The 26,754-nt window shown below is 57.8% G+C and overlaps 1 protein-coding gene and 1 long non-coding RNA gene across 2 annotated transcripts; both read left to right on the top strand.

The window, feature by feature from the left end:
• Nucleotides 1–257: 257 nt before the first annotated feature.
• On the top strand, nucleotides 258–23,136 carry SENP1 (SUMO specific peptidase 1). Its single transcript, XM_051775971.1, has 18 exons — nucleotides 258–553; nucleotides 1,123–1,630; nucleotides 2,126–2,195; nucleotides 3,352–3,508; nucleotides 4,185–4,332; nucleotides 5,422–5,525; nucleotides 6,107–6,360; nucleotides 6,527–6,581; nucleotides 6,764–6,802; nucleotides 6,900–6,984; nucleotides 8,082–8,237; nucleotides 9,602–9,733; nucleotides 9,983–10,186; nucleotides 11,246–11,325; nucleotides 17,948–18,032; nucleotides 19,578–19,673; nucleotides 20,698–21,477; nucleotides 21,539–23,136. Exons 1-17 carry the CDS (start codon nucleotides 258–260, stop codon nucleotides 20,758–20,760), a joined length of 2,532 nt encoding a protein of 843 aa, XP_051631931.1. The 3' UTR covers nucleotides 20,761–21,477; nucleotides 21,539–23,136.
• LOC127465457 (uncharacterized) lies at nucleotides 12,002–14,865 on the top strand. The gene is made up of 5 exons (XR_007902209.1): nucleotides 12,002–13,028; nucleotides 13,141–13,737; nucleotides 14,114–14,171; nucleotides 14,268–14,329; nucleotides 14,770–14,865. It is a non-coding gene; the product is annotated as an uncharacterized LOC127465457 (long non-coding RNA).
• Nucleotides 23,137–26,754: the final 3,618 nt, after the last annotated feature.

Genomic DNA, 26,754 nt, shown 5'->3' with positions numbered 1-26,754 from the left:
CCCCAGTGAGGTGTCCCTGTCCCCCAGTGTGGTGTCCCTGTCCCCGGTGAGGTGTCCCTGTCCCCAGTGAGGTGTCCCTGTCCCCGGTGAGGTGTCACTGTCCCCCCCGCCGGTCCCCCCCTCACTGACCTGGCGGGTGTCCCCGGCTCGGGGCGGGCGGGAGGAAGGCGAGGAGGAGGAGGGCGAGGGCGGCGAAGGAAAGCGCGGCTGACACCAGGAGCCGGGAGGCGTCGGGAGAGAGCTCCGGCACCGGCACCATGCCAGGAGTGGGGATCGCTCCGGCACCGGGACGGGCACCGGGACGGCTCCGGCACCGACCCTGCCCCCCGGGCGGCGGGATTGACCTTAACGGGACCGGCTGGAACGGGATCGGCCGGGACGGGATCGGCTGTTATGGGATCAGCTGTCATGGGATCAGCCGGGACGGGATGGGCTGTTATGGGATCAGCTGTCATGGGATCAGCCGGGACGGGATCGGCTGCTATGGGATCAGCTGTCATAGAATTGCCCCACACAGAACTGACTGTAGGGATCAGCTATTATGGGATCGGCCGTAACGGGATCGGCTGTAGTGGGACTGACTGAAATGGAATTGACTGGAGGGACCGGCTATTATGGGACAGGCTGGAACGGGATCAGCGGGGACAGGATCGGCTATAATGGGATCAGCCATAACAGGATTGACCCACACGGAATTGACTGGAGGGATCAGCTTTTATGGGACCAGATGTAATGGGATCAGCTGGGACAGGATCGGCTGTCATGGGACCAGCTATAATGGGATCGGCTGTAGGGACAGGCTGTAGGGACAGGCTCTAAATGGGATCAGCTGTAGGGACAGGCTGTAGGGACAGGCTCTGATGGGATCAGCTGTAGGGACAGGCTGTAGGGACAAGCTGTAGGGACAGGCTCTGATGGGATCGGCTGCAGGGACAGGCTGTAGGGACAGGCTCTGATGAGATCAGCTGTCCCCAAGGGCAGCCCCTGGCCCTGCCCCAGCGTTCCCCCAGGGGTGACCCCCCAGGGTGACACTGCCCTGAGCAGTGCCCCCTTCTGTAAGGTGACCCCTCTATAGGGTGATCCCCCTGTAAGGTGACCCCTCTATAGGTGACCCCTCCATAGGCACTCCCCCCACCAGCGCTGCACCCCCGCCGTCCTCCTCCCCGACAGGGGGCGCGCTCTCGCGCGCCTCTCGCCGCTCTCCCTGACGTCACTTCCGCCACCTCCCCTCCGCCCTCACTTCCGCCGCCGCCGAGCCCGGGAAAACCGCGCGCGCTCGGGCCGGTCCCGCTTCCGCTTCCGGGGGCGCTTCCGCTTCCGGCGGCGGCAGCGGCTCCTCAGGACGGGCCCGGGGCCGTTCCTGGGACCCGGGGCCTTCGCTCGGCCCTTCCTCCGGCCCGGGGCTGTCCCTGGGGCTCGGAGGCGTTCCTCGGTCCCCCGCGGGCTCGGAGCCTTCGCTCAGCTCCCCTCGCGGGCCCGGGGCCGTTCCTGGGCCCCGGGGCCGTCCCGCAGCCCTCCGTCGCTGTGTCCGGTTCGCCGCCGCATGAGGATGGAGCGGGCCCGGGACGCGGCGCGGCCCGAGCGCGGCCCCGCCTTCGGGCCCTTCCCGAGGGACCCCTCGGACAGGAAGGTGCGGGGCCCCTTCTCCTGGGGGAACCCCGGCGGTATCCCGGGAGTTGGGGGGGTTTGGGGGAGAGGGAGCGGGAAACGCGTTTGTTAAAGCCGCGGGACTTGGGGGACGCGGGGCCGGCCGGCTCCGAACCGGTCATTCCAGGGGTGGGGAATCCTCGGGAATTCTGCTCCGGTCTCGGGGAGTTCTGCTCCAGCCTCTCGGCGCCCTCCCAGGGAGGAATTCCTTCCCAAAATCCCGCCTAAATCTCCCCTTTCCCAGCTGGAAGCCCCTCACCCCTCGGCCCATCCCTCCTTATCCCAAGTCCCTCTTGGAGCCCCCGGGAAAGGAAAACCCCCTTGAAAGGTCCCTCCCAACCCAAACTGTTCCATGATCCCATGGACATAAACAGGTGGGAATGCAGGAAAAGCTGCTCAAGGCTGTTCTTTAGGATCGATCCTATTCTTTAGGATTTAGGGCTGAGCCTAGACCCAAACCTCTGCTCTTCTCCCACAGTTTTTGCCCCCCAAGAGCTTCTCCTGCCCCTCTGGAAGTGCCTCCTGTGCCCTCGGCTTCGCCCCCCCAGGTGAGAGGGGCAGCTCCTGGGGGGAGGGGGGGCTGCTTTGCTGGGGCTTTCCTGCCTTTTCCTGAGTGTCTCTTTGTGTTTCCCTCCTTTCCCTGAGTGTCCCTGAGTCTTTCCCTGAGTCTTTCCCTGAGTCTTTCCCTGAGTCTTTCCCTGAGTCTTTCCCTGAGTCTTTCCCTGAGTGTCCCTGTGTGTCTCTCTGTGTTTCCCTGTGTGTCCCTCCTGTCCCTGGGTGTCCCTCCTGTCCCTGGGTGTCCCTCCTTTCCCTGAGTGTCCCTCCTTTCCCTGAGTGTCCCTCCTTTCCCTGTGTGTCTCTATGTGTCCCTCAGTGTTTCCCTGAGTGTCCCTGGATGTCCCTCCTTTCCCTGAGTGTCCCCAAGTGTCTCTCCTTTCCCCGAGTGTCCCTGTGTGTCCCTCCTGTCCCTGGGTGTCCCTCCTGTCCCTGGGTGTCCCTCATTTCTCTGGATGTCCCTCCTGTCCCTGAGTGTTTCCCTAAGTGCCCCTCCTTTCCCCTCCTGTCCCTGGATGTCCCTCTTGCCCCTGAGTGTCCCTGGGTGTCCCTCCTGTCCCTGAATGTCCCTGGGTGTCCCTCCCGTCCCTGAGTGTCCCTGGGTGTCCCTCCCATCCCTGAGTGTCCCTGGGTGTCCCTCCTGTCCCTGAGTGTCCCTGGATGTCCCTCCTGTCCCTGAGTGTTTCCCTAAGTGCCCCTGCTTTCCCCCCTCCTGTTCCTGGATGTCCTGAGTGTCCCTGGATGTCCCTTCTTTCCCCTCCTGTCCCTGGATGTCCCTTCTGTCCCTGAGTGTTTCCCTAAGTGCCTCTACTTTCCCCTACTGTCCCTGGGTGTCCCTCCTGTCCCTGAGTGTCCCTGGGTGTCCCTCCTGTCCCTGAGTGTTTCCCTAAGTGCCCCTCCTTTCCCCTCCTGTTCCTGGATGTCCTGAGTGTCCCTGTGTGTCCCTCCTGTCCCTGGGTGTCCCTGGGTGTCCCTCCTGTCCCTGGGTGTCCCTCCTGTCCCTCCCATCCCTGGGTGTCCCTCCTGTCCCTGAGTGTCCCTGAGTGTCCCTCCCGTCCCTGTGTGTCCCTCCTGTCCCTGAGTGTCCCTGTGTGTCCCTCCCATCCCTGGCTGTCCCTCCTGTCCCTGAGTGTCCGTTGTTCCCAGCAGAGCTGCCGGTGCCGGAGCCGTTCCCGGTGCGGGATTCCCGGCCCTTCGGCTGCGCTGCCAACGGGCAGTGGCGGAGCGCGGGGCCCGCCGGGGGCTCGGGGCTGCAGAAACCCCGGCTCAGCAGGGGCTCCTACCTGGAGTCCCGGAAAAACCCCAGGTGTGTGCAGGGCTGGGGGGTGGGAACCTCCCGTGGAACACCCCTGGGGCAGAGAGGGGGGGAGAAAGGGAGGGGGGGCTGAGGGACGGGAGAGCGGCAGCCCAGGGGAGCCCAGGGGGGCCCAAATGAGCCCAGGGGAGCCCAAATGAGCCCAGGGGAGCCCAGGGCAGTCCAAGGGTGCCCAAATGAGCCCAGGGGAGCCCAAATGAGCCCAGGGGAGCCCAGGGCAGTCCACCAAGGGTACCCAAATGAGCCCAGGGGGCCTTCTCGGCATCAACCATTCCTAAACCCTTTCCTAAACCCATTCTGAACCCGTTCCTAAACCCATTCTGAACCCGTTCCTAAACCCATTCTGAACCCGTTCCTAAACCCATTCTGAACCCGTTCCTAAACCTATTCCTAAACCTGTTCCTAAACCCATTCTAAACCTGTTCCTAAACCCATTCCTAAACCCATTCTAAACCTGTTCCTAACCCCATTCTTTAAGCCACCTTTAGGCCACGTTAAGACCCTTCTCAAACCCATCCTCCCCCCTCTTTCAGCCCACCCCTCTCCCCCCTCATTCCCGCTCCAGGTGCCCCCCACACCGTTAACCCCAAAGCCCTGGGACCAAACCAAACCAGACCAAACCAAACCTGCCTGGGGGGGTTGTTTTCTTTTTTTCCCTCCCTTCCAGCAGCACCTCCAACAGTTTTGGGGGCAAGTCCAACCACCACTGCCACGGCTCAGCCTTCCCCCTCAAGGCCGCCCCCAGCCCCTCGTGCCGCCGCGGCCTCCTGAGCCCCAAGAAGACCCCCCGGCGCTTCATCAGCACGGCAGAGGAGGTAGGGCAGGGCCTGGGGGGGCCTTAGGCCTGGCCTAAAACGTGGTTTGGTTTCCCTGGGGGCTTGGTTTGGTTTTGGGGTTTTTTTGGGGGTTTTTTTGGGGTTTTTTTAAATCGATTTTAGCTGAGCGGAACGGTCAGAACTCGCCTGTGCTGGAGGATTTGGTTGTAAGGTGTGTTTGTCCCTGGATAAATCCCCCCTCCCCGAGCTGGGGTGAGGGTTTGGGGCTGGTTTAAAAGGAGGTGAAGGGGGAACACGAGTGAGGGGTGCAGGTTAGTGGGGGAAAAGGCAAGAAATGCAGGGATACAGGGGAAAAAAAAAGGGGGGGGTTAACCCCCAGAGATGGGTGTGGAACCTGGAGGGAGAAGGGAAGGGAAAAAGGAGAAGGGAATGAAGGGAAAAAAGGGAAAGGGAAAAAGGGAAGGGAAGGAAAAAAGGAAGGGAAAGAAGGGAAGGGGAAAGAGAAGAGAAGAGAAAAAAGAGAAGGGGAAAGAGAAGGGAAGAGAAAAAAGGGAAGGGAAAGAAGGGAAGGAGAAAAGGGAAGGGAGGGGGAAAAAGGGAAGGGAAAGAAGGGAAGAGGAAGGGAAGGGAGAAAAAAGGAATTATGGAATATCCTGAGTGGGAAGGGACCCACCAGGATCATCCAGTCCAACCCCTGCCCTTGCACAGGATCCCCCAGAATCCCACTCATCCCAAAATCCCAACCCCTGCCCTTGCCCAGGACCCCCCAAAATCCCACTCATCCCAAAATCCCAGCTCCTGCCCTTGCACAAGACCCCCCAGAATCCCACTCATCCCAAAATCCCAGCTCCTGCCCTTGCACAAGACCCCCCAGAATCCCACTCATCCCAAAATCCCAGCTCCTGCCCTTGCACAAGACCCCCCCGAATCCCACTCATCCCAAAATCCCAACCCCTGCCCTTGCCCAGGACCCCCAGAATCCCCCTGAGAGCCCCTTTGCCGGGCAGGGCCGAGCTCCCGGGGGCTCCTGGCTGGCTGTGCAGCCTCCCAGCTCCCCTTCCCAGGAGTTTTCCAGGCCTGTCCCAGGCTGGATCCGTGGGAATCATCCCGGGGGTTGTGTCCCTGCAGACGGTGCGGGAGGAGGAGCGGGAGATCTACAGGCAGCTGCTCCAGATGGTCACCGGGAAGCAATTCTGCGCCTCCAAACCCTCCTCGCTCTTCCCCTTCCACCTGTGAGTATGGAAAACTCCCTGGGAGTATGGGAAACTCCCTGGGGGTATGGGAAATTCTCTGGGAGTATGGAAAACTCCCTTCTCCCAGCCCATGACACCCCCCGGGCCTGCTGGGAGCTGGTTTTCCTGCTGGGAGTTCCTTTTCCTGCTGGGAGTTCCTTTTCCTGCTGGGAGTTCCTTTTCCTGCTGGGAATTCCTATTCCTGCTGGAAGCTGGTTTTCCTGCTGGAAGTTCCTTTTCCTGCTGGGAGCCCCTATTCCTGCTGGGAGCCCCTATTCCTGCTGGGAGCCCCTATTCCTGCTGGGAGCCCCTATTCCTGCTGGGAGCCCCTATTCCTGCTGGGAGCCCCTATTCCTGCTGGGAGCCCCTATTCCTGCTGGGAGCTCCTATTCCTGCTGGGAGCTGGTTTTCCTGCTGGGAGCTGGTTTTCCTGCTGGGAGCTCCTATTCCTGCTGGGAGCCCCTATTCCTGCTGGGAGCCCCTATTCCTGCTGGGAGCTCCTATTCCTACTGAGAGTTCCTATTCCTTCTGGGAGCTGGTTTTCCTGCTGGGAGCTGATTTTCCTCCTGGATTTTTTTTAGGTCCAGGTGTTCCAATTCCAGCCAGGCCCTTCTGAAGGAGACGCCCAGCGAGGACTCGAAGCCCTTTGAAGCCCCCCGAGCTGCCCCAGCCCCTTCCCACCCCCCCAGCAGCCCCCCACTCCGGGGACATTCCCTGCCCAAGCCCCTCTCCTGCTTTTCCCCCACTTACCCCTCTTCCAGCATCTTCCAGTCCGGGAATTCCAGGGCCCAGCAGCAGGATGAGCCTCCACCAGCATCCACCACGCAGCCCGAAGGTAAAAATCAACCCAAACCCCCAAATTAACCCCTCCAAAAAACCTGGCAAGGGGGCTTAACATTTTAAATGCCCGTGGAAACGTTTTTCCTCCGTGGTTGGGAGCGCTGGGAGTCGGGAATGGGGAGGAAAATTCCAGGTCCTGTGACACTTTTCCGTCCCTTCAGGCTCCGACTCCGTCATTTTGCTCAAGGTGAAGGATCCCAGAACTCCAGCCCCGAGGTGAGATCCTTGGGAATGGGGGCCTGGAGGAAAGAGGGAAGGTGGTGGTTTTTTTTTAGGGAGAAGGGAGTGGCTTCCTGAGGGTTCCACGAGGGGACCCCACTTGGCTGTGGCTGCTCCCAAATCCCGCTTTTCCACAGGGAAAACACTGAAATCTGTCCTTTTTCCCCCCCTCTTTCCAGCCCCCCCTTCTTCCAGGCAGAGCTGTGGATCAAAGAGCTGTAAGTGCCATGTTTTCTGCTCCGGGGTTTTCTGGGAAGAAGGGAAAAGGTGGATGTTTTTTCCCCCCTCCCTCCTAAAAAAAGGGGCTTTTTCCAGGACCAGCGTCTACGACTCCCGAGCTCGGGAGAGGTTGAGGCAAATTGAGGAGAAAAAAGCTTTGGCTTTGCAGCTGCAGAACCAGGTGAGGAGGAGGAGGGGGGGGAATGCCAGAGCAAAAATCTGGTTGGAAATGGGGAAAAAATGGGAAAAAAATGGCAAAAAATGGTTCCAGTTACAGAGGGGAGGGAAAAGAAGGGAAGGGATAAAAGGAATTACAGAATATCCTGAGTAGGAAGGGACCCACAGGGACCAAAGTCCAACCCCTGCCCTTGCACAGGACACCCCAGAATCCCACTCATCCCAAAATCCCTGAGAGCATTGTTCAAACGCTCCCTGGTCTCTGGAATTGTGGAATGTCCTGAGTGGGAAGGGACCCACAAGGATCATCCAGTCCAACCCCTGGCCCTGCACAGGACCCCCCTAAATCCCACTCATCCCAAAATCCCAACTCCTGGCCCTGCACAGGACCCCCCAAAATCCCACTGGATCATCCAGTCCAACTCCTGACCCTGCACAGGACCCCCCAGAATCCCACTCATCCCAAAATCCCAACTCCTGGCCCTGCACAGGACCCCCCAAAATCCCACTGGATCATCCAGTCCAATTCCTGACCCTGCACAGGACCCCCCAGAATCCCTCTTATCCCCAAATCCCAGCTCCTGAGAGCGTTATCCCAACATTCCTGGAGCTCTGCCAGCCTTGGGGTCCCGCTCAGTGCCCGACCTCCCCCTCTTCCCAAAATCCCCCCTCGGTTTTCCCCGTGTGGTGAGGGGGGTGAATTCCATAAATCCCATTCAGCTGGTGGGGTGGATCCTTCAATCCCTTGATCCCTGGGTGGATCCTTCAATCCCTTGATCCCTGGGTGGGTCCCTGAATCCCTTGATCCCTGGGTGGGTCCCTGAATCCCTCGATCCCTGGGTGGATCCCTGGATCCCTCGATCCCTGGGTGGGTACCTCAATCCCTGGGTGAATCCCTCGATCCCTGGGAGGGTCCCTGAATCCCTCAATCCCTGGGAGGGTCCCTGAATCCCTCTGTCCCTGGGTGGATCCCTCGATCCCTGGGTGGATCCCTGAATCCCTGGGTGGGTCCCTCAATCCCTCTGTCCCTGGGTGGATCCCTCAATCCCTGGGTGGGTCCCTCAATCCCTGGGTGGATCCCTGAATCCCTCCTGTCTCCAGAGGCTGCAGGAGCGGGAGCAGGCGGTGCCGGAGCGGGTGGATCTCAACCTGCGGGTGCCTCTGGAGAAGGAGATCCCGGTGACGGTGGGACCCGAGGAGAAGGAGGAGGATTCCAAGGGCCCCGAGGGAGAGGAGGAGTTCCCAGAGATCACTGAGGTTGGTGACACACCCACACAGGGATTTAGGGACAGCACCCAGTTTGGATCCCCCTGGGATCGGTTGGGTGTGGGTGGAAAAGCAGGAATTCTCCTCACCAAAGTTCCACATTCAGTTCCTTTTCCCCAGCCTGGTTTGGATCCTCCTGGGATCAGTTGGGTTGAGCCCAGGAATTCCCTGCCTTGTTCCACGTTCAGTTCCTTTTCCCCAGCCTGGTTTGGATCCCCCTGGGATCACTGGGAGCCTTGGGGCTGGGCCAGAGGGACGGGAAGGGCCCTTCCCAGATCTGGGTGCTCCTGCAGGAGATGGAGAAGGAGAACCCTTGGGTGGGTTGGGTTGGAGCCTTAGGACTGGGCTGGAGGGTTGGGAATGGCCATTCCCAGAACTGGAGATGAAGAACCCTTGGATGGGTTGGGTTGGAGCCTTGGGCTGGGCCAGAGGGTCGGGAATGGCCATTCCCAGCTCCGGGTGCTCCCCCAGGAGATGGAGGAGAACCCTTGGATGGGTTGGGTTGGAGTATCAGGGCTGGGCCAGGGGTTTGAATGGCCATTCCCAAAGCTGGAGAAGGAGAACCCTTGGATGGGTTGGGTTGGAGTATCAGGGCTGGGCCAGGGGTTTGAATGGCCATTCCCAAAGCTGGAGAAGGAGAACCCTTGGATGGGTTGGGTTGGAGCCTTGGGCTGGGCCAGAGGGTCGGGAATGGCCATTCCCAGATCCTGGTGCTCCTGCAGGAGATGGAGAAGGAGAACCCTTGGATGGGTTGGGTTGGAGCCTTGGGCTGGGCTGGAGGGTCGGGAATGACCAGTCCCAGAGCCGGGTGCTCCCCCAGGAGATGGAGAAGGAGAAGGAGAACCCTTGGATGGGTTGGGTTGGAGTATCAGGGCTGGGCCAGGGGTTTGAATGGCCATTCCCAAAGCTGGAGATGGAGAACCCTTGGATGGGTTGGGTTGGAGCCTTGGGCTGGGCCAGAGGGTCGGGAATGGCCATTCCCAGATCCAGGTACTCCCCCAGGAGATGGAGAAGGAGAACCCTTGGATGGATTGGGTTGGAGCCTCGGGCTGGGCTGGAGGGTCGGGAATGGCCATTCCCAGAGCTGGAGATGGAGAACCCTTGGATGGGTTGGGTTGGAACCTTGGGCTGGGCTGGAGGGTCAGGAATGGCCCTTCCCAGCTCCGGGTGCTCCCCCAGGAGATGGAGAAGGAGAACCCTTGGATGGGTTGGGTTGGAGTATCAGGGCTGGGCCAGGGGTTTGAATGACCATTCCCAAAGCTGGAGATGGAGAACCCTTGGATGGGTTGGGTTGGAACCTTGGGCTGGGCTGGAGGGTCGGGAATGGCCCTTCCCAGCTCCGGGTGCTCCCCCAGGAGATGGAGAAGGAGATCAAGAGCGTGTTCCGGGGCGGGAACCAGGACGAGGTGCTGAGCGAGGCTTTCCGGCTGACCATCACCCGCAAGGACATCCAGACCCTCAACAACCTCAACTGGCTCAACGACGAGGTCAGCGGGAACACCGGGAATACCGGGAATATACCGGGAATACCAGGAACACCAGGAATACCGGGATAGGCCTTGTCCAGGGCAGGAGTTGGGCTCAGCCAGGACTCGGGAAACCAGGAGGGGGGTGATGATGATAAAATAATGATGATAAAATAATGATGATAAAATAATGATAAAATAATAGTGACGGTGATGATACTGCTAATGGATATAAAATAATAATGATTATAATGCTTCTCCCCCCCCCAGATCATCAACTTCTACATGAACCTGCTGATGGAGCGCAGCAAGGAGAAGGGGCTGCCGGCCGTGCACGCCTTCAACACCTTCTTCTTCACCAAGCTCAAGAGCGCCGGCTACCAGGCCGTCAAGAGGTGGACCAAGAAGGTGGACATCTTCTCCGTGGACCTGCTGCTCGTGCCCATCCACCTGGGCGTGCACTGGTGCCTGGCTGTGAGTGCCCAGGGCAGGGCAGCGGGCACAGGGACTGAGACACGGAGTGCCCGGCTCTTGGCAAAGGGCTTGGGCCTGAGGGGGGGATTGGGGATGGAATCCGAGACCAGGAGCAGCTTTTGGGGCAGTTTGTGGTGTTCAGGAGGGAGGTACCAAGGACAGGAACAGGTTTTGGGGCAGTTTATGGTGTTCAGGAGGGAGTTACCAAGATCAGGAGCGGGTTTGGGGGTGTTTGTGGTGTTCAGGAGGGAGTTACCAAGATCAGGAGCAGGTTTTGGGGCAGTTTATGGTGTTCAGGAGGGAGTTACCAAGATCAGGAGCAGCTTTTGGGGCAGTTTGTGGTGTTCAGGAGGGAGTTCCAAGGTCAGGAGCACCTTTTGGGGGAGTTTGTGGTGTTCAGGAGGGAGTTCCAAGGACAGGAGCAGCTTCTGGGGGTGTTTGTGGTGTTCAGGAGGGAGTTCCAAGGACAGGAGCAGCTTTTGGGGTTGTTGTGGTGTTTGGGAGCAGCGTGAAGGTCACTTCAGGCCGCAGATTCCCTGGAGGAGGATCCTGTTTCCCTGTTCCCACAGTCTCCCCCTCAGAGCTGTTGCCACAGGGAGATTGGGAGCAGAGATCCCTCCCCTCCTTCCCCTCCCTGGGCGCTTCCAGGGCCAGATCCTGCAGGGATTTTCATCCTCTGACACCTTCCATAGGGGCCAGAGCTCCTCAAAGTGCTCATGAACTGCCCTGTAGAGCCACAAGAGCACCTAAAGAGCCCTGAGAGACCCTCTAGAGCCCTGTCAGACCTTATAGATCCTTGAGATACCCTACAGATCCATGAGAGCCCCTATAGAGCCTTGAGAGTCCCTATAGATCCCTTAGATCCCTGAGAGACCCTGTAGATCCCCGGGAGCCCTACAGAGCCTCAAGAGATCCTACAGAACTGCAGGAGGCCCTATAGAGCCCTGAGAGCCCCCATAGACCCCTGTAAATCCCTGAGATCCCCTATAGAGCCCCCCTAGAGCCCCTATAGAGCCCCTGTAGGGCCGTGCCCCTGGTGCTGACACCGTGTCCCCACAGGTCGTGGACTTCAGGAAGAAAACCATCACCTACTACGACTCCATGGGGGGCATCAACAGCGAGGCCTGCAGGGTCCTGCTGTGAGTATCCTCATTGGGATTTGGGGTCAGGGCTGCCCAGGAACCCCCCTCTGCTGCCCTGGAACACCCCACAGTTCATATGGGGACAGGGGGACACTGCCCTATAACACCCACAGGGACAGGGGGACACTGCCCTATAACACCCACAGGGACAGGGGGACACTGCCCTATAACACCCCACAGGGACAGGGGGACACTGCCCTATAACACCCCACAGGGACAGGGGGACACTGCCCTATAACACCCCACAGCGACAGGGGGACACTGCCCTGTAACACCCACAGGGACAGGGGGACACTGCCCTATAACACCCCACAGGGACAGGGGGACACTGCCCTATAACACCCCACAGGGACAGGGGGACACTGCCCTGTAACACCCACAGGGACAGGGGGACACTGCCCTGTAACACCCACAGCTCCTATGGGGACAATGAGGACACTGCCCTATAACACCCACAGCTCATATGGGGACAGGGGGACACTGCCCTATAACACCCACAGTTCATATGGGGACAGGGGGACACTGCCCTATAACACCCACAGGGACAGGGGGACACTGCCCTATAACACCCACAGCTCATATGGGGTCACTGCCCTATAACACCCACAGCTCATATGGGACAGTGAGGACACTGCCCTATAACACCTCACAGCTCCTATGGGGACAGGGGGACACTGCCCTATAACACCCACAGGGACAGTGAGGACACTGCCCTATAACACCCACAGCTCATATGGGGACACTGCCCTATAAGACCCCACAACTCATATGGGGTCACTGCCCCATAAGACCCCATAAGGACAGTGGGGTCACTGCCCTATAACACCCACAGCTCATATGGGGTCACTGCCCTATAAGACCCCACAGCTCCTGCAGCCCCTTTCTCCTTCCCTCTCCCTGTTCCTTCCCTGGGGTCATTTGGGATCTGCAGGGCTTGGGTTTCCCTCTGAGGGGCTGTTGGTTTGTAGGGTTTTGCCTCCAGGTCTGTCCATGCCAGCTCAGCTCCGGGGTGGGACACACCTGTCCAGCTTTTGTGGTGTCCTGGGGACTTTTTTGGGAACTTTGGGGCCACCCCTTCCCCCAGGGAGGCTGTGGGGTCACCCTGGCAGATCCCCCACCCCCTTTGGGGTCTCATCAGCCTCAGAGGCTTCCCGGTGTCACCTGGAGGAGGAAAAGAACCCCCCAGGGATTGGGATCCTTCCCTGCTCCTGCAGCTCCCAGAGATCCCCGAGATCTCCTGGGAGCAGGATTTGATTCCCGGCTGTGCCTCTGCAGCTGGATCCGGGCGGCGATTCCAGGCTCCGGCTTTGCCCTTCCCGAGGGACCTTCCCAGGCCCTGCCCTGGGAGCCAGGGCCGTTATCCTGTGCTTTGGGAGCTGCTCCTGGGCAGGGTGTGATTCCAAGGGGATGTGATTCCAAGGGGATGTGATTCCAAGGGGATGTGATTCCAGGGTGTGATTCCAGGGTGTGATTCCAAGGGAATGTGATTCCAAGGGGAGCTGCTCCTGGGCAGGATGTGATTCCAGGGTGTGATTCCAAGGGGAGCTGCTCCTGGGCAGGATGTGATTCCAGGGTGTGATTCCAAGGGGAGCTGCTCCTGGGCAGGATGTGATTCCAGGGTGTGATTCCAAGGGGATGTGATTCCAAGGGGAGCTACTCCCAGGCAGGATGTGATTCCAAGGGGAGCTGCTCCCAGCAGGGTGTGATTCCAGGGTGTGATTCCAGGGTGTGATTCCAAGGGGGTGTGATTCCAAGGGGAGCTGCTCCTGGGCAGGGTCTGATTCCAAGGGGATGTAATTCCAAGGGGAGCAGGGTGTGATTCCAAGGGGATGTGATTCCAAGGGGATGTGATTCCAAGGGGAGCTGCTCCCTTTTCCAGGCCCCTGGGGCTGTCAGAGGGTTTGATCTGGGATTCAGGGAACGCCCCCCGTGCCGTTCCTGGTGCTGTTCCTTCATCCCAGCGTTGCTTTGGCGGGAATCTGATCCTTAAATCTTGTGGCCTGAGGCAGAGGTGTCATTCCTTCCCCCTGGGAACGTGCAGAGTGAGCAGACAGATGGAATTTCCGGCCCTTTGGGCACCTTTGTTCCCCTCCTGAGGCGCTTCCATCCCAGTGCCTGTTCCCTTCTTCCTTAATCCTGCTCCGAGGGCAGGAAAGGTGAAGGAAAAAGCCCTAAAACCTGGAAACATCCCGGTTTTTTTTAGTCCTGCCCTGTGGCTCTTTGCCTCCGTGTCCGAGCAGAGCCTGGAATCGGCTCCTTTCATCCCAGATTTCTTTGATTCCAAGTGGAAGTGAGAGAGGGAATCCCCCTGGATCATTCCAGGGGTCTGGGCTGAGGAGGAAGGTCCCCACCCCGGAGCTGGAGGGGCTGGAATGTCCCATCCAACCTGACAGAGATCCAGGATTCCAGGTCCTTAGAGAGCCAGGATTCCAGGTCCTTAGAGATCCAGGATTCCAGGTCCTTAGAGAGCCAGGATTCCAGGTGCCCAGAGATCCAGGATTCCAGGTGCCCAGATATCCAGGTGCCCAGAGATCCAGGATTCCAGGTGCCCAGATATCCAGGTGCCCAGAGATCCAGGATTCCAGGTGCCCAGATATCCAGGTGCCCAGAGATCCAGGATTCCAGGTGCCCAGATATCCAGGTGCCCAGAGAGCCAGGATTCCAGGTGCCCAGAGAGCCAGGATTCCAGGTGCTTAGAGATCCAGGATTCCAGGTGCCCAGAGATCCAGGATTCCAGGTCCTTAGAGATCCAGGATTCCAGGTCCTTAGAGATCCAGGATTCCAGGTGCCCAGAGATCCAGGATTCCAGGTGCCCAGAGATCCAGGATTCCAGGTGCCCAGAGGTCCAGGATTCCAGGTGCTTAGAGATCCAGGATTCCAGGTGCTTAGAGATCCAGGATTCCAGGTGCTTAGAGATCCAGGATTCCAGGTGCTTAGAGATCCAGGATTCCAGGTCCTTAGAGATCCAGGATTCCAGGTGCTTAGAGATCCAGGATTCCAGGTCCTTAGAGAGCCAGGATTCCAGGTCCTTAGAGATCCAGGATTCCAGGTCCTTAGAGAGCCAGGATTCCAGGTGCCCAGAGATCCAGGATTCCAGGTGCCCAGATATCCAGGTGCCCAGAGATCCAGGATTCCAGGTGCCCAGATATCCAGGTGCCCAGAGAGCCAGGATTCCAGGTGCCCAGAGAGCCAGGATTCCAGGTGCTTAGAGATCCAGGATTCCAGGTGCCCAGAGAGCCAGGATTCCAGATCCTTAGAGAGCCAGGATTCCAGGTCTTTAGAGATCCAGGATTCCAGGTCCTTAGAGATCCAGGATTCCAGGTGCCCAGAGAGCCAGGATTCCAGGTGCTTAGAGATCCAGGATTCCAGGTGCCCAGAGATCCAGGATTCCAGGTCCTTAGAGATCCAGGATTCCAGATCCTTAGAGATCCAGGATTCCAGGTGCCCAGAGATCCAGGATTCCAGGTGCCCAGAGATCCAGGATTCCAGGTGCTTAGAGATCCAGGATTCCAGGTGCCCAGAGATCCAGGATTCCAGGTGCTTAGAGATCCAGGATTCCAGGTATCCAGAGATTTAGAATTCCAGGTGCCCAGAGATCCAGGATTCCAGGTGCTTAGAGATCCAGGATTCCAGGTGCCCAGAATTCCAGGTCCCCACTTCCCTGGCCGTAATCCTTTTCCTTCTGTTTCATTTTAGGAGGCTTTTATTGGTTGAATGCAGTGGGAGGATCACACCTGGAAGGAGGGACGGAGGTCCTACTCATGGTTAGTGACCCTTTCATGCTTTCAATCTTTAGAGCTTCCTAAAGGCCTCAGGATTCCGGGGGAAGTGAGAGGATTCCAGGGAAATCAGAGCTTAGGGGGGAAGGCGAGGCCCAGGGCAGGGTCTGGAGCGATCCCAGGGTTTGGAGTGAGACCTGGAGAGAGGATTTTGAGGAAGGTGCCTGGGGTTTTTTTATTTGGGGGGGGGGGTGTTTGGGAATGGGCAGGAAGCAGCCTGTTAAAAATGAGGTGAAAAACTGGGATTTTAGTGGAGGCAAAGCCGTGAAATCTGGGAATGTTCTCATCTCCTGCTCTCACCTCACCCGCCCTCTGCTCCGGCTGCCCCTTGGAGCCGATCCCAGCAATTCCCTGAGGCACCTGCTCGGCTCTCTGTGTGTTTGTGAGCCCTGGAGGAGGCAAAAAAAGAGGACAAAAATCCTCTTTTCAGCCCTTGCCCGAGGCGTGGCAAGGGCTTGGATTTGGGCTTGGATTTGGGCTTGGATTTGGGCTTGGATTGTCCTTCCCAATTATCCCTGCCCAGCTTTTCCTCCTCCAAGTGTGCCGGCCCCGTTCTGCCTCCCTGAGTTCCTCCAGGAGCTGGAATTGGGATTGTGGGTCCCTTTGGGCTCTGTGCTCTCCTTCCTCCAGCTGAGGGCCCGAGTGGCTTCTGGAGCCGCCACCAATTGCCAGGGTTGATTTTTTTGGGGGGTTAATGAATTAATGAATGAATTAATTAACATTTTCCCCACGGACCGTGTCGTGACTCAGATCCTTCACCCCTGAGCTCGAGCTCGTTCCCAGGAGCCTCTTTTCTCCATCCATTATCCATTAGGATTTATTCCAGGAGCCTCTTTTCTCCATCCATTATCCATTAGGATTTATTCCAGGAGCCTCTTCTCCATCCATTATCCATTAGGATTTATTCCAGGAGAGGGGGGGATGTGGAGCTGCTCCTGAACAGTGGAAAGGTGGGAGAGGGGGTTTTTTAGGGGTGAGATTTCCCCCCTGCTGGGCTCATCCCATCCAAAGCAGAGCAGTCACTGCTGGCAGGGCTGGGAAGGGGTGTCCAGCTAAGGAAGGCTCATGGAAAACTCTTGGCTGGACCAGATCCGGCCCCTGCCATGACAGAGACCCCCCATTCCTGACTCTTCATCCCGAAAAACCTCCCCCTTCACACTCCCGACCCTTTCCTTCCCTCTGGGTGGTTCTTCTGCCCCTCCTGAGTCCCTTGGTGGCCTCTGGGTGTCCTGCAGCCCGGGGAGGGCTTTTCTTTGGGGCAGTTCTTGGGATTTTTGGGGGGCAGAGGAGCCCCCTGAGCGGCCCCGGGGCAGCAGGTTGAACCCTCCGCCCTTGGCACCGACCGAGGCGGCTCGGCCAAGTCCCTGCGGATCAGATTTCCCAAAAGATGGCACATCTTTGCCTGTTGGCAGCCAAACCTGCCTCCCTCTCCGTGCCAGGCACTCTCCTGACCCCTCTGCCCGAGCCAGCAGCGTCTGATCCCCTGGTTTCCCTCCCCGAGCTCTCCGAGCGCAGCCGCGGCGGCGAGGGGGCTCCTGGGGCTCCTCTGAGGAGGTGCCAGACATGGAGGGGATGGTTCTAAAGGGTCTTCCCGGTCCTTTTGGTCTCCAGGAGGAGCAGGAGGTGTTTCCAGAGCTCAGTGACAGCAGCAGCCCCCAGAGAGCAGCTCCTTTAGGGCCATTGGGAACGTCTTGGGGCCACCACCTCCCCTCCTGGGGCTCCTCTGAGGAGGTGCCAGACATGGAGGGGATGCTTCCCAGGGCTCTTCCTGGTCCTTTTGGTCTCCAGGAGGAGCAGGAGGTGTCTCCAGAGCTGAGTGTCACTTAGTGACAGCAGCAGCTCCTTTAGGGCTGTTGGGAACATCTTGGGGCCACCACCTCGTGTCCTCAGGCTCGGGCTCCTCTGGGGAGGAACCAGACATGGAGGGGATGGTTCTTGGGGCTCTTCCCGGTCCTTTTGGTCTCCAAGAGGAGCAGGAGGTGTCTCCAGAGCTCAGTGACAGCAGCAGCTCCTTTAGGGCCGTTGGGAATGTCTTGGGGCCACCCCCTCCCCTCCTGGGGCTCCTGCAGTCCCCCCTGGAGTCCCCCCTGGAGTCCGTGTCCTCCTTCCTGCGCTTCCCAGGGCAGGGAATGGCTCGAGGTCTTCGTGCCCACTGAGGAAAAGAAGGTGGCACCTGCCTGGGCAGGGCCTTGGCAGAGTCCCTGAGCTTTCTCAGGTTAAACCCCCCCCACTTCCAGGGTTTTAATCCAGGCCAAGCTGGTGGGAGCCTCTTGGAGCAGAGCCCATGGACCGACACCCCCCGGGAGCTTCCCGAGTCCTGCAGGCCCTGGGGTGGGAGCTGGGATGTGAAACCTGCCCCTGGGGCTCTTCTCCCTCTGCTGTGGGCTCGGGGGAGGGTTTGACCTGTGCCAGCAGCTGGAGAGGAGCCCTTTCCCACCCGGGGACGCTTCTGAGGCCGTGACCAGTTTGTCCCTGTCACCTCCATCCCCGGGAGGTCACAGGACACCAGCAGAGCCCTCAGAGCTGCTGAGCTTTTCCTCTGCCACGACACCAGTTTTCTCCCCCTGGTTTGTTTGTGGCTTTGACTCTGGTCTGGCAGGGACTGGGTTGTTTTTTTTCTCCCTCCTGGATGAGCTCTGGAAGTCGTGCTTGGTCCCCTTTGGACTCCACAAAGCCCTTTTTGAGCGCGGCCGGGGCCGAGACGAAAACATTGGGCTGCCATCCTGAGCCTGAGCTCTGCAAACATGGGCAAAACTTGGGTAAACTGAGGGACTCCTCTGGCTGCTTTCCCCCCTCTCTGCTCCTCTAAGCCAGCTCTCCCTGTTGTCCCGTTCCTCCAGGCAGTACCTGAAGCAGGAAAGCCTGGACAAGAAGAGGAAGGAGTTTGACACCAATGGCTGGGCCCTGCTGAGCAAGAAGAGCCAGGTGGGTTTGGAGAAGGGGCCTCCACCTTTCCAGGCTGCTTTTCCTCAGGGATTTGTTGTTTGTGGTCATAGGGGAGGGAAGGAACAAATCCCAGATCTTGGGAGAGGGGTTTTTTTTTTTTTCCACGCGGGCAGATTTTGTGCTGGGACAGGGGAAGGGGGTTAAACTGGAAGAGGAGGGGTTTAGGTGGGATGTCAGGAAGGAATTCCGCCCTGTGGGAGGGTGAGGAGGCCCTGGAATGGGTTTCCCAGAGGATTTCCCATCCCTGGAAGTGTCCAAGACCAGGTTGGACCCACCTGGGATAGTGGGAGGTGGAATGGAATGGGATGGGATGGGCTTTTGGTCCCTTCCAGCTCAAACCATTCCGTGATTTTTTGTTTTTCCCCTCAGTTATTCCAGGCTTGAGCAGCTTCTCCTGCATTCCCAGCTGTTTATTTCCATGGGATCATGGAGCAGTTTGGGTTGGGAGTGACATTTAAAGGGATTTTCCTTCCCAGGGGGCTCCAAGAGGGACTTGGGGCAAGGAGTGATGGGTCAAGGGATGAGGGGCTTCCAACTGGGAAAGGAGTGGAACTGGACAGTCTTGAAGTTCCTTTCCAACCCAAACCATCCTGGAATCCTGTGAACTTCAATGACATTTGGTGGCCTTTCATTTGCTGCCCTTGGGGAGCCCCTTCAGGGGGGGAAAAGAACCTTTCCCCGAGATCCAACCCGACCGTTCCCTGACTCCCAGAGATCACAGGCGTCCTTCCCGTCGAGCCCTTCACCCCTGGGTGCTGGAAAGGGGGTGGTGGGCCCTCTGGAAGTGGGTGTTTCCCCTCTGGAAACGGGTGTTTCCCCTCTGGAAGGTGTGTTTCCCCTCTGGAAGGTGTGTTTCCCCTCTGGAAGGGGGTGTTTCCCCTCTGGAAACGGGTGTTTCCCCTCTGGAAGGTGTGTTTCCCCTCTGGAAGGGGGTGTTTCCCCTCTGGAAGGGGGTGTTTCCCCTCTGGGAGTGGGTGTTTCCCCTCTGGAAGGGGGTGTTTCCCCTCTGGAAGGTGTGTTTCCCCTCTGGAAGGGGGTGTTTCCCCTCTGGAAGGGGGTGTTTCCCCTCTGGGAGTGGGTGTTTCCCCTCTGGAAGGGGGTGTTTCCCCTCTGGAAGGTGTGTTTCCCCTCTGGAAACGGGTGTTTCCCCTCTGGAAGGTGTGTTTCCCCTCTGGAAGGGGGTGTTTCCCCTCTGGAAGGTGTGTTTCCCCTCTGGAAGGGGGTGTTTCCCCTCTGGAAGGGTGTGTTTCCCCTCTGGAAGGTGTGTTTCCCCTCTGGAAGGTGTGTTTCCCCTCTGGAAGGGGGTGTTTCCCCTCTGGAAGGTGTGTTTCCCCTCTGGAAGGTGTGTTTCCCCTCTGGAAGGGGGTGTTTCCCCTCTGGAAGGTGTGTTTCCCCTCTGGAAGGGGGTGTTTCCCCTCTGGAAGGGGGTGTTTCCCCTCTGGAAGGTGTGTTTCCCCTCTGGAAGGGGGTGTTTCCCCTCTGGAAGGGGGTGTTTCCCCTCTGGAAGGTGTGTTTTCCTTGCAGGAGATCCCCCAGCAGATGAACGGCAGCGACTGCGGGATGTTCGCCTGCAAATACGCCGACTGCATCACCAAAGACAAACCCATCAACTTCACCCAGGTACCACCCCAGGGGGGGGTCACCCTGGGGGCAGGGACCCACCAAAGCCACCCTCTCACTGTCCCCTCTGCAGCTGGGAAAAAAACCAGCTGAGGATTCCTGAGCTGGGAGAAGGGCTGGGAGAGGGCGGGGACGGATCAGAACAGGCTCCCAGTGGGGATGGGGCTGGAATTTATGGCTGACGGGGGGAGAGCCAAAGGGGGAGGGAGAAAACAGGCTTAGGAACACCTTCCCCCCTCCCATGGTGTCCCTCCTCCCCCCCAGGGGGGCAGGGGGACGGGAATGGGGGTGACAGTCAGGGTGTGTCTCCCATGGGAGACAGTCCTGGATGTATCTCTGGTGTGGGTTCATCCCATGGGAGACAGTCCTGGATGGACCCTCCAGGGTGAGTCTATCCCATGGGAGACCCCATTTCCCTTGGGAAAGCTCCCCAGCCCCCAAAGTGGGGGCACTGCATCCCGAATCCCAAGGAATCCCAGTGCCCCCCTCCCTGGAACGTCCCCCCCTGTGGGACCCCTTCACCTCCAATTGTCAGGGAATAACAATTCCATCATCCCCTGCCTAGGGATCATTCCCATCACAGCTCCACCATTCCCTAAATCCCATTTGCTGCCCTGTTTTCAACAGCCAAAAAGCAAATTCCCCCCTACCATCCCCCAAAAAAAAATCCAAGATGGGAAGGCAAGAGAGGGATATTGGGATTAATTCCCCCAAAGAATCCAAGATGGGAAGGCAAGAGAGGGATATTGGGATTAATCCCCCCTAAGGAACCCAAGATGGGAAAGCAAGAGGGGGATATTTGGATTAATTCCCCCCAAGGAATCCAGGATGGGAAGGCAAGAGGGGGATATTGGGATTAATTCCCCCCAAGGAACCCAAGATGGGAAGGCAAGAGGGGGATATTGGGATTAATTCCCCCCAAAGAATCCAAGATGGGAAAACTGCCCCCCCCCCCACACACACACCCAGGAAGAGCAGCTGAACATTCCCTTTCTTTTCCCTCTTTTCTCCCCCCTTCCCAAAGCAACACATGCCCTACTTCAGGAAGAGGATGGCCTGGGAGATCCTGCACAGGAAGCTCTTATGATGCCAGCAGAGATCCGAGGGATGGGATCCCAAGTGCCCGGATTTGCCCTGGAGAAGCAGCTCCAGCCCCTCCCAGGGGGGGCTCCAGGACGACACAGGGGAACCAAACCCCGGCTCCTGTCCCTGCTCCAAGGGCACAGGAATGTTTGGAAGCACACTTGGGGGTTATTTTTTGGGGGGGTTGTTTAATTTTTTTCCTTTTTTTTTTTTTGTTTTTTGGTTTTTTTTGGTACAACTTTTCGGGCCCTGGGACTCGGGGGCAGCTCGGAGCATCCATGGGGAGGGGGTTTGGTATTTTTTTTCCTGCTTGGAGGCTGGAATTTTGGGAAGGGGAAGGTGCTCCTGTTGCTCTGGGGGGGCTCTGTGAGCTTTGCTGGGAGCTTATTCTATTAATTTAGGGATTAATCCCCCCCCCAAAAAACACCACAAGGAATCCAAGAGGGGAAGGCAAGGGGGATATTTGGGATTAAAATCCCCCCCTGGAAATCCAAGAGGGGAAGGCAAGAGGGGTATTGGGATTAATCCCCCCTAAAGAATCCAAGATGGGAAGACAAGAGAAGGATATTGGGATTAATTCCCCCCAAGGAACCCAAGATGGGAAGACAAGGGAGGGATATTGGGATTAATTCCTCCCTAAGGAATCCAAGATGGGAAGACAAGAGAGGGATATTTGGGATTAAAATCCCCCCTGGAAATCCAAGAGGGGAAGACAAGAGGGGTATTGGGATTAATTCCCCCCCCAAAAACACCCCAAAGAATCCAAGATGGGAAGACAAGAGGGATATTGGGATTAACTCCCCCTAAAGAATCCAAGAGGGGAAGGCAAGAGGGAGATATTGGGATTAATTCCCCTCAAAGAATCCAAGATGGGAAGGCAAGAGGGGGATATTGGGATTAATTCCCCCCAAGGAACCCAAGATGGGAAGGCAAGAGGGGTCTCCTTTGGGGTGATGGAGGAGGGAGGCTTTGCAGATTTTGGGGTGTCCTCTGTGCCCACAGCTCAGCCCCCACATCCTGAATATCCTGAATATCCTGGAAGTCCTTGGCCCAGCCCGGTGGAGCTCGGGAGAGGTGGGAGCTGGGCCATCCCTGGAAGTAATTCCTGGTCAGATCCCACTTTTCTGCCCCTCCTTTTCCTCCTCCTGCATCCCCCTGGTTCCTGGCCCGAGGCACAACAAAGGGCCGTGGAACTGCCGTGTAAATATTCCCAGATATTCCCAAAGAACAACCTCTGGCGTGTGTTGGGGGGGTCGGGTTTCCCTCCCCACCCCCTCCCAGCCCTGCCTTTGCCCCCCCTGCAGCTCCTTTGCCCCCCCTGGGCCCCCTCAGAGCAGGGGGAGCAGCTCCCTTGGCTCTTCCCAGGATGGTTTTCCCGTGCCCTGCCCGGGGGGGGAGGTCGGGAAGGGGGTGCTGGAGGCAGAGCAGCAATTCCAGGGGCTCTTCCCGAGGTCTCTGCTGCCATCTCAGGAGTGAAAACATCCAAAAAAAGCACTTCAGCCTCCTGAAAATGGGATTTCTGAGGGGCTGCCCCGAGGCTCCTGATCCTCCTGATCCTCCCTCCCGGGGCCAGTGCTTGGAACTGGGATAATTGACCCCCTGGAACTGGGATAACTGACCCCCTGGAACTGGGATAATTGACCCCCTGGAACTGGGATAATTGACCCCCTGGAACTGGGATAATTGACTCCCAGTGCTTGGAACTGGGATAATTGACCCCCTGGAACTGGGATCATTTATTCCCAGTGCTTGGAACTGGGATAATTTGTTCCCTGGAACTGGGATAATTGACTCCCTGGAACTGGGATAATTGATTCCCAGTCCTTGGAACTGGGATAATTGATTCCCAGTCCTTGGAACTGGGATAATTTGTTCCCTGGAACTGGGATCATTTATTCCCTGGAACTGGGATCATTTATTCCCTGGAACTGGGATCATTTATTCCCAGTGCTTGGAACTGGGATAAATTATTCCCTGGACCTGGGATCATTTATTCCCTGGAACTGGGATCGTTTATTCCCAATTTCCCTGGGATGAGCTTCCCAGGCTGCTCCCCCTGCTCCTCCCCGCTGTAAATAACCTTTTTTACACAGGGGCAAAGGAGGGAAAGGACGTCCCCCTTTTTGTATTTTCAGCTTTAGGGAAGGGATGTTTTTTATGGTTTATTTTTTGGTTTTGCTCTGCCTGGGAGCAGCAGTTTTGTACCGAATTTCCCCCCCTTTTCCTCCCCAAAATCGTGTCCTTTGCAGGCTGGTTTGTAACCCCCTCCCCTTCCCTCCTCCTGGTGTGTTTTATACCGACTTCATTTACTACCTTTTTCTATCTTTTACTTCGATTAAAAGCTCTGAGGAAAAAGAAACAAAAAAAAAAAACAAAAAACCAATAAAACGAGGGATTTTTTTCTGGGTTTTGTGTGGACAAAACTGAGCTGGGAGAACCCTGAGGGGCTCGGGGAAAGGGGGGGGTGTGTCATTCCAACAAATCAAATCACTCAGCTGCTCCCAAAATTGAGGGGCTGCTCCCAAAATTGGGGGATTGCTCCCAAAATTGAGGGGCTGCTCCCAAAATTGAGGGGCTGCTCCCAAAATTGAGGGGCTGCTCCCAAAATTGGGGGATTGCTCCCAAAATTGAGGGGCTGCTCCCAAAATTGAGGAGCTGCTCCCAAAATTGAGGGGCTGCTCCCAAAATTGGGGGATTGCTCCCAAAATTGAGGGGCTGCTCCCAACATTGAGATGCTGCTCCCAAAATTGAGGAGCTGCTCCCAAAATTGAGGGGCTGCTCCCAAAATTAAGGGGCTGCTCCCAACATTGAGATGCTGCTCCCAAAATTGAGGAGCTGCTCCCAAAACTGAGGGGCTGCTCCCAAAACAGGTTCTGCTCCCAAAACTGAGGGGCTGCTCCCAAAATTGAGGGGCTGCTCCCAAAATAAAGGGGCTGCTCCCAAAACTGAGGTGCTTCAACCCACTTTGGTGGAGGAGCGAGGCAGAGCTGGGCTTTTTCAGAGGCTTTTCCAGCCGTTTTTTTGGGGGAGTTCTCACTCCAGGGTTTGAGTCCGAGCTGGGATGGGGAGGGGGGGGGTTCCCGTCCCACTGACCCGCTTTAGAACCTCCCTCCCTCCCACCCCCCCCTCGGGCTGAAAGAGCCGCTCAGCCCCGGCCCAGCCACCCAAATAACGAGTCCCTTGTTTTCCCCGGCTCCCAAAAAAGCCGGGCAGGAGCCAGGCCCCTCTCAAAGGCGGCTTGTGCCCGGCCGGGCCCCCCCGGGGCTCCCCCCTCCTCCTCCGTGGCCACCAAAAATGCATTCAGCATTTATCCCCGGGCTTATTAATAGAATAAATCACATTGCCCGGCCTGTGCTGGGGATTTTTCAGGTCATATTGACTTTTTTTTTTTTTTTTTTTTTTTTTTTTCTTCTCCCCCCCCTGCTCTTTTTCCTGTATCCTTATTCCTAGACATTTTTTGTTTGGCCCGATAATTTCCCCAAAGAGCCCCTTGACTGGAGCCTCTGACATTCCTCCCAGACACACACGTGGCCTCTGTAAACATCCCACCCCGGGGGCTCAATGCTCCATTCATGGAGCTCCCAGAGCTGTGCCTGGAAGTCGGGAATCGAGTCGGGAATCACCTGCCCGGCTCCCGCCGTCCCATCTCCCTCCCGGCCTCCAGGAATCCTCACTGGGAGCTCTCCCCCGGGAAGGGCTTTGCCTGGAGGGGGGCACAGGGGGAGGTTTCTGGCAGGATGGGATGTGAGGAGCTGCTGCTTCCCCGGGTGCTGCTGCTGCTCCTCCTCGTTTTCCGGGGTTTTTCGGGGAATTCGGGATCTGCTCCCGCGCCGGAGCCCAAAATCCCTCCCCGGGTTATCCCGGGAAAGACTCGGCTCAGCTCCTTTCCTCCCGCGGGTCCCTCCTGCCCTGGGGACCCTCCTCCCTCCTCCCTTCCCGCTGCCAGGAGTCCCTCGGGATTCCCAAGAGGGGGGAAAACTGAGTCGTGTCAGCTGGAAATTCCCAATTGCCCCTTTTTCTTCTTCCCAACTTCCCTCTGCAAACCGGGACTGGGGAGAGAGACCCACAGGTCCCACCACGTCCCTCATCCTCGGGACCCTCAGGACATCATTCCCAGACCCTCAGGACATTCCCAGACCCTCAGGACACCATTCCCAGACCTTCAGGATATTCCCAGACCCTCAGGACACCATTCCCAGACCCTCAGGACATTCCCAGACCCTCAGGACATTCCCAGACCCTCAGGACATCATTTCCAGACCCTCAGGACATTCCCAGACCCTCAGGACATCATTCCCAGACCCTCAGGACATTCCCAGACCTTCAGGACATCATTTCCAGACCTTCAGGACATTCCCAGACCTTCAGGACATCATTTCCAGACCTTCAGGACATCATTTCCAGACCTTCAGGACATTCCCAGACCCTCAGGACACCATTCCCAGCCCCCCAGGACATTCCCAGCCCCCCTGGTTCCCACAGCTTTGCCTCCCGTTGGTGTCCAGCAGCTCCCAGGCTGACCTGGATTCCCACATGGAGCGATCCCACCCCCGGGGGATGGTTGGGATCCCCCTGATCCCCCACCCTGGGGGAGAACTTGTGGCTTCCCGCTGGGTCTGGGGGTTCCCAGGTGATTCCCAGCTCTGGGATGGGCCGGGATCTTCTCCTGGACCATGGGGCTCCCCACCCTAATCCCGACCTTCCCGGGGGGATCCTCTCCATGGGAGGTCCCTGGAGCTTGTTGTGCATCCCAGAGATCTTCCCCCTCCTGGGAGACCCTCCCTGAGCCAGCCCAGCCCTCCCCACACACCCCAAACCCCAAAATCTCACCCCAAACCTCACCAGTCCTCTCCCCACACCCCAAACCTCACCCCAAATCTCACCAACATCACCCCATCACCCCAAACCTCACCCCATCACCCCAAATCTCACCAATCCTCCCCCCACACCCCAAATCTCACCAGCCAACCCCAAATCTCACCCCAACCCTCAAATCTCATCCCAAATCTCACCATCACACCCCAAACCTGACCCCATCACCCCAAAGCTCACCAGTCCTCCCCCCAAACCCCAAAGCCCAAGTCCCACCCCAAAGCTCACCATCCAACCCCAATCTCACCCCAACCCTCAAATCTCACCCCAAATCTCACCAGCAAACCCCAAACCCGACCCCATGACCCCAAAGCTCACCAGCCCTCCTGTCACACCCCAAACCTCATCCCCATCACCCCAAAGCTCACCAGCAAACCCCAAATCTGCCCCCAAACCTCCCCCCACCATCTCTGGCCCTGCTTTGGGTTGAATTCTGGTCATTTAGGGCCTGGTCATTCATCCCCCTGTCCCTCTTCCCATCTTGGATTTCTTGGGGGGATTCATCCCTAAATCCAAGATTCCCATCTTGGAGTCTTTGGGGTGTTTTTTGGGAGGGATTAATCCCAATACCCCTCTTGTCTTCCCAATTTGGATTTCCAGGGGGGATTTTAATCCCAAATGTCCCTCTGGCCTTCCCCTCTTGGATTCCTTGTGGTGTTTTTTGGGGGGGGATTAATCCCTAAATCCCTCTTGTCCCCCCCTCTTGGATTCCTGGGGGTGTCGGATCGATTTTGAGGGAAGATTTGGGGCCACCCCCCCTCCTCCCCCCCTTCCCCTTCCCCTTCCCCTTCCCCTTCCCATTCCCATTCCCATTCCCATTCCCATTCCCAGCAATCCTGGATTCCTTCCCCCCGTTTTGAACTGGGGGGGGGGTCACGACTCCCTTTCCCCCTCCAGAAGGGGGGGGGAGGAGATTTTATGGCCGTGATTTTACCCCCAAAACGCAATTTTTGCCCCCCCCCCAAAAAAACCTCCTGAGCCGGGGCCGCCCAGTCCGGGACACTCCTGATCCTAACGAGCCCTAACGAGCCCCCCCGGACCCCCCCAGCCCCGCTAATCCCACACCCCCCGGCTCTCATGAAACCCTCGCGGGGTCCCGCTGCTTTTATTCCGCTTCTTTATTAAA

This window comes from Manacus candei, unplaced genomic scaffold (assembly GCF_025592945.1).
Source record: "Manacus candei isolate 608988 ecotype Guabito, Panama unplaced genomic scaffold, ASM2559294v1 h1tg000398l, whole genome shotgun sequence".
In the NCBI taxonomy this organism is placed as follows: Eukaryota; Metazoa; Chordata; class Aves; order Passeriformes; family Pipridae; genus Manacus; species Manacus candei.
The sequence above is the reverse complement of the archived record's forward strand: the minus strand, read 5'-3'. Positions and strand labels throughout refer to the sequence as shown.

Coding starts and splice junctions, on each gene's coding strand:
- SENP1 (XM_051775971.1), top strand. CDS start 258: ATGCCAGGAGTGGGGATCGCTCCGGCACCGGGACGGGCACCGGGACGG. Junction 5,526..6,106: donor TCGCTCTTCCCCTTCCACCT/GTGAGTATGGAA, acceptor GATTTTTTTTAG/GTCCAGGTGTTCCAATTCCA. Junction 10,187..11,245: donor GCGTGCACTGGTGCCTGGCT/GTGAGTGCCCAG, acceptor GTGTCCCCACAG/GTCGTGGACTTCAGGAAGAA.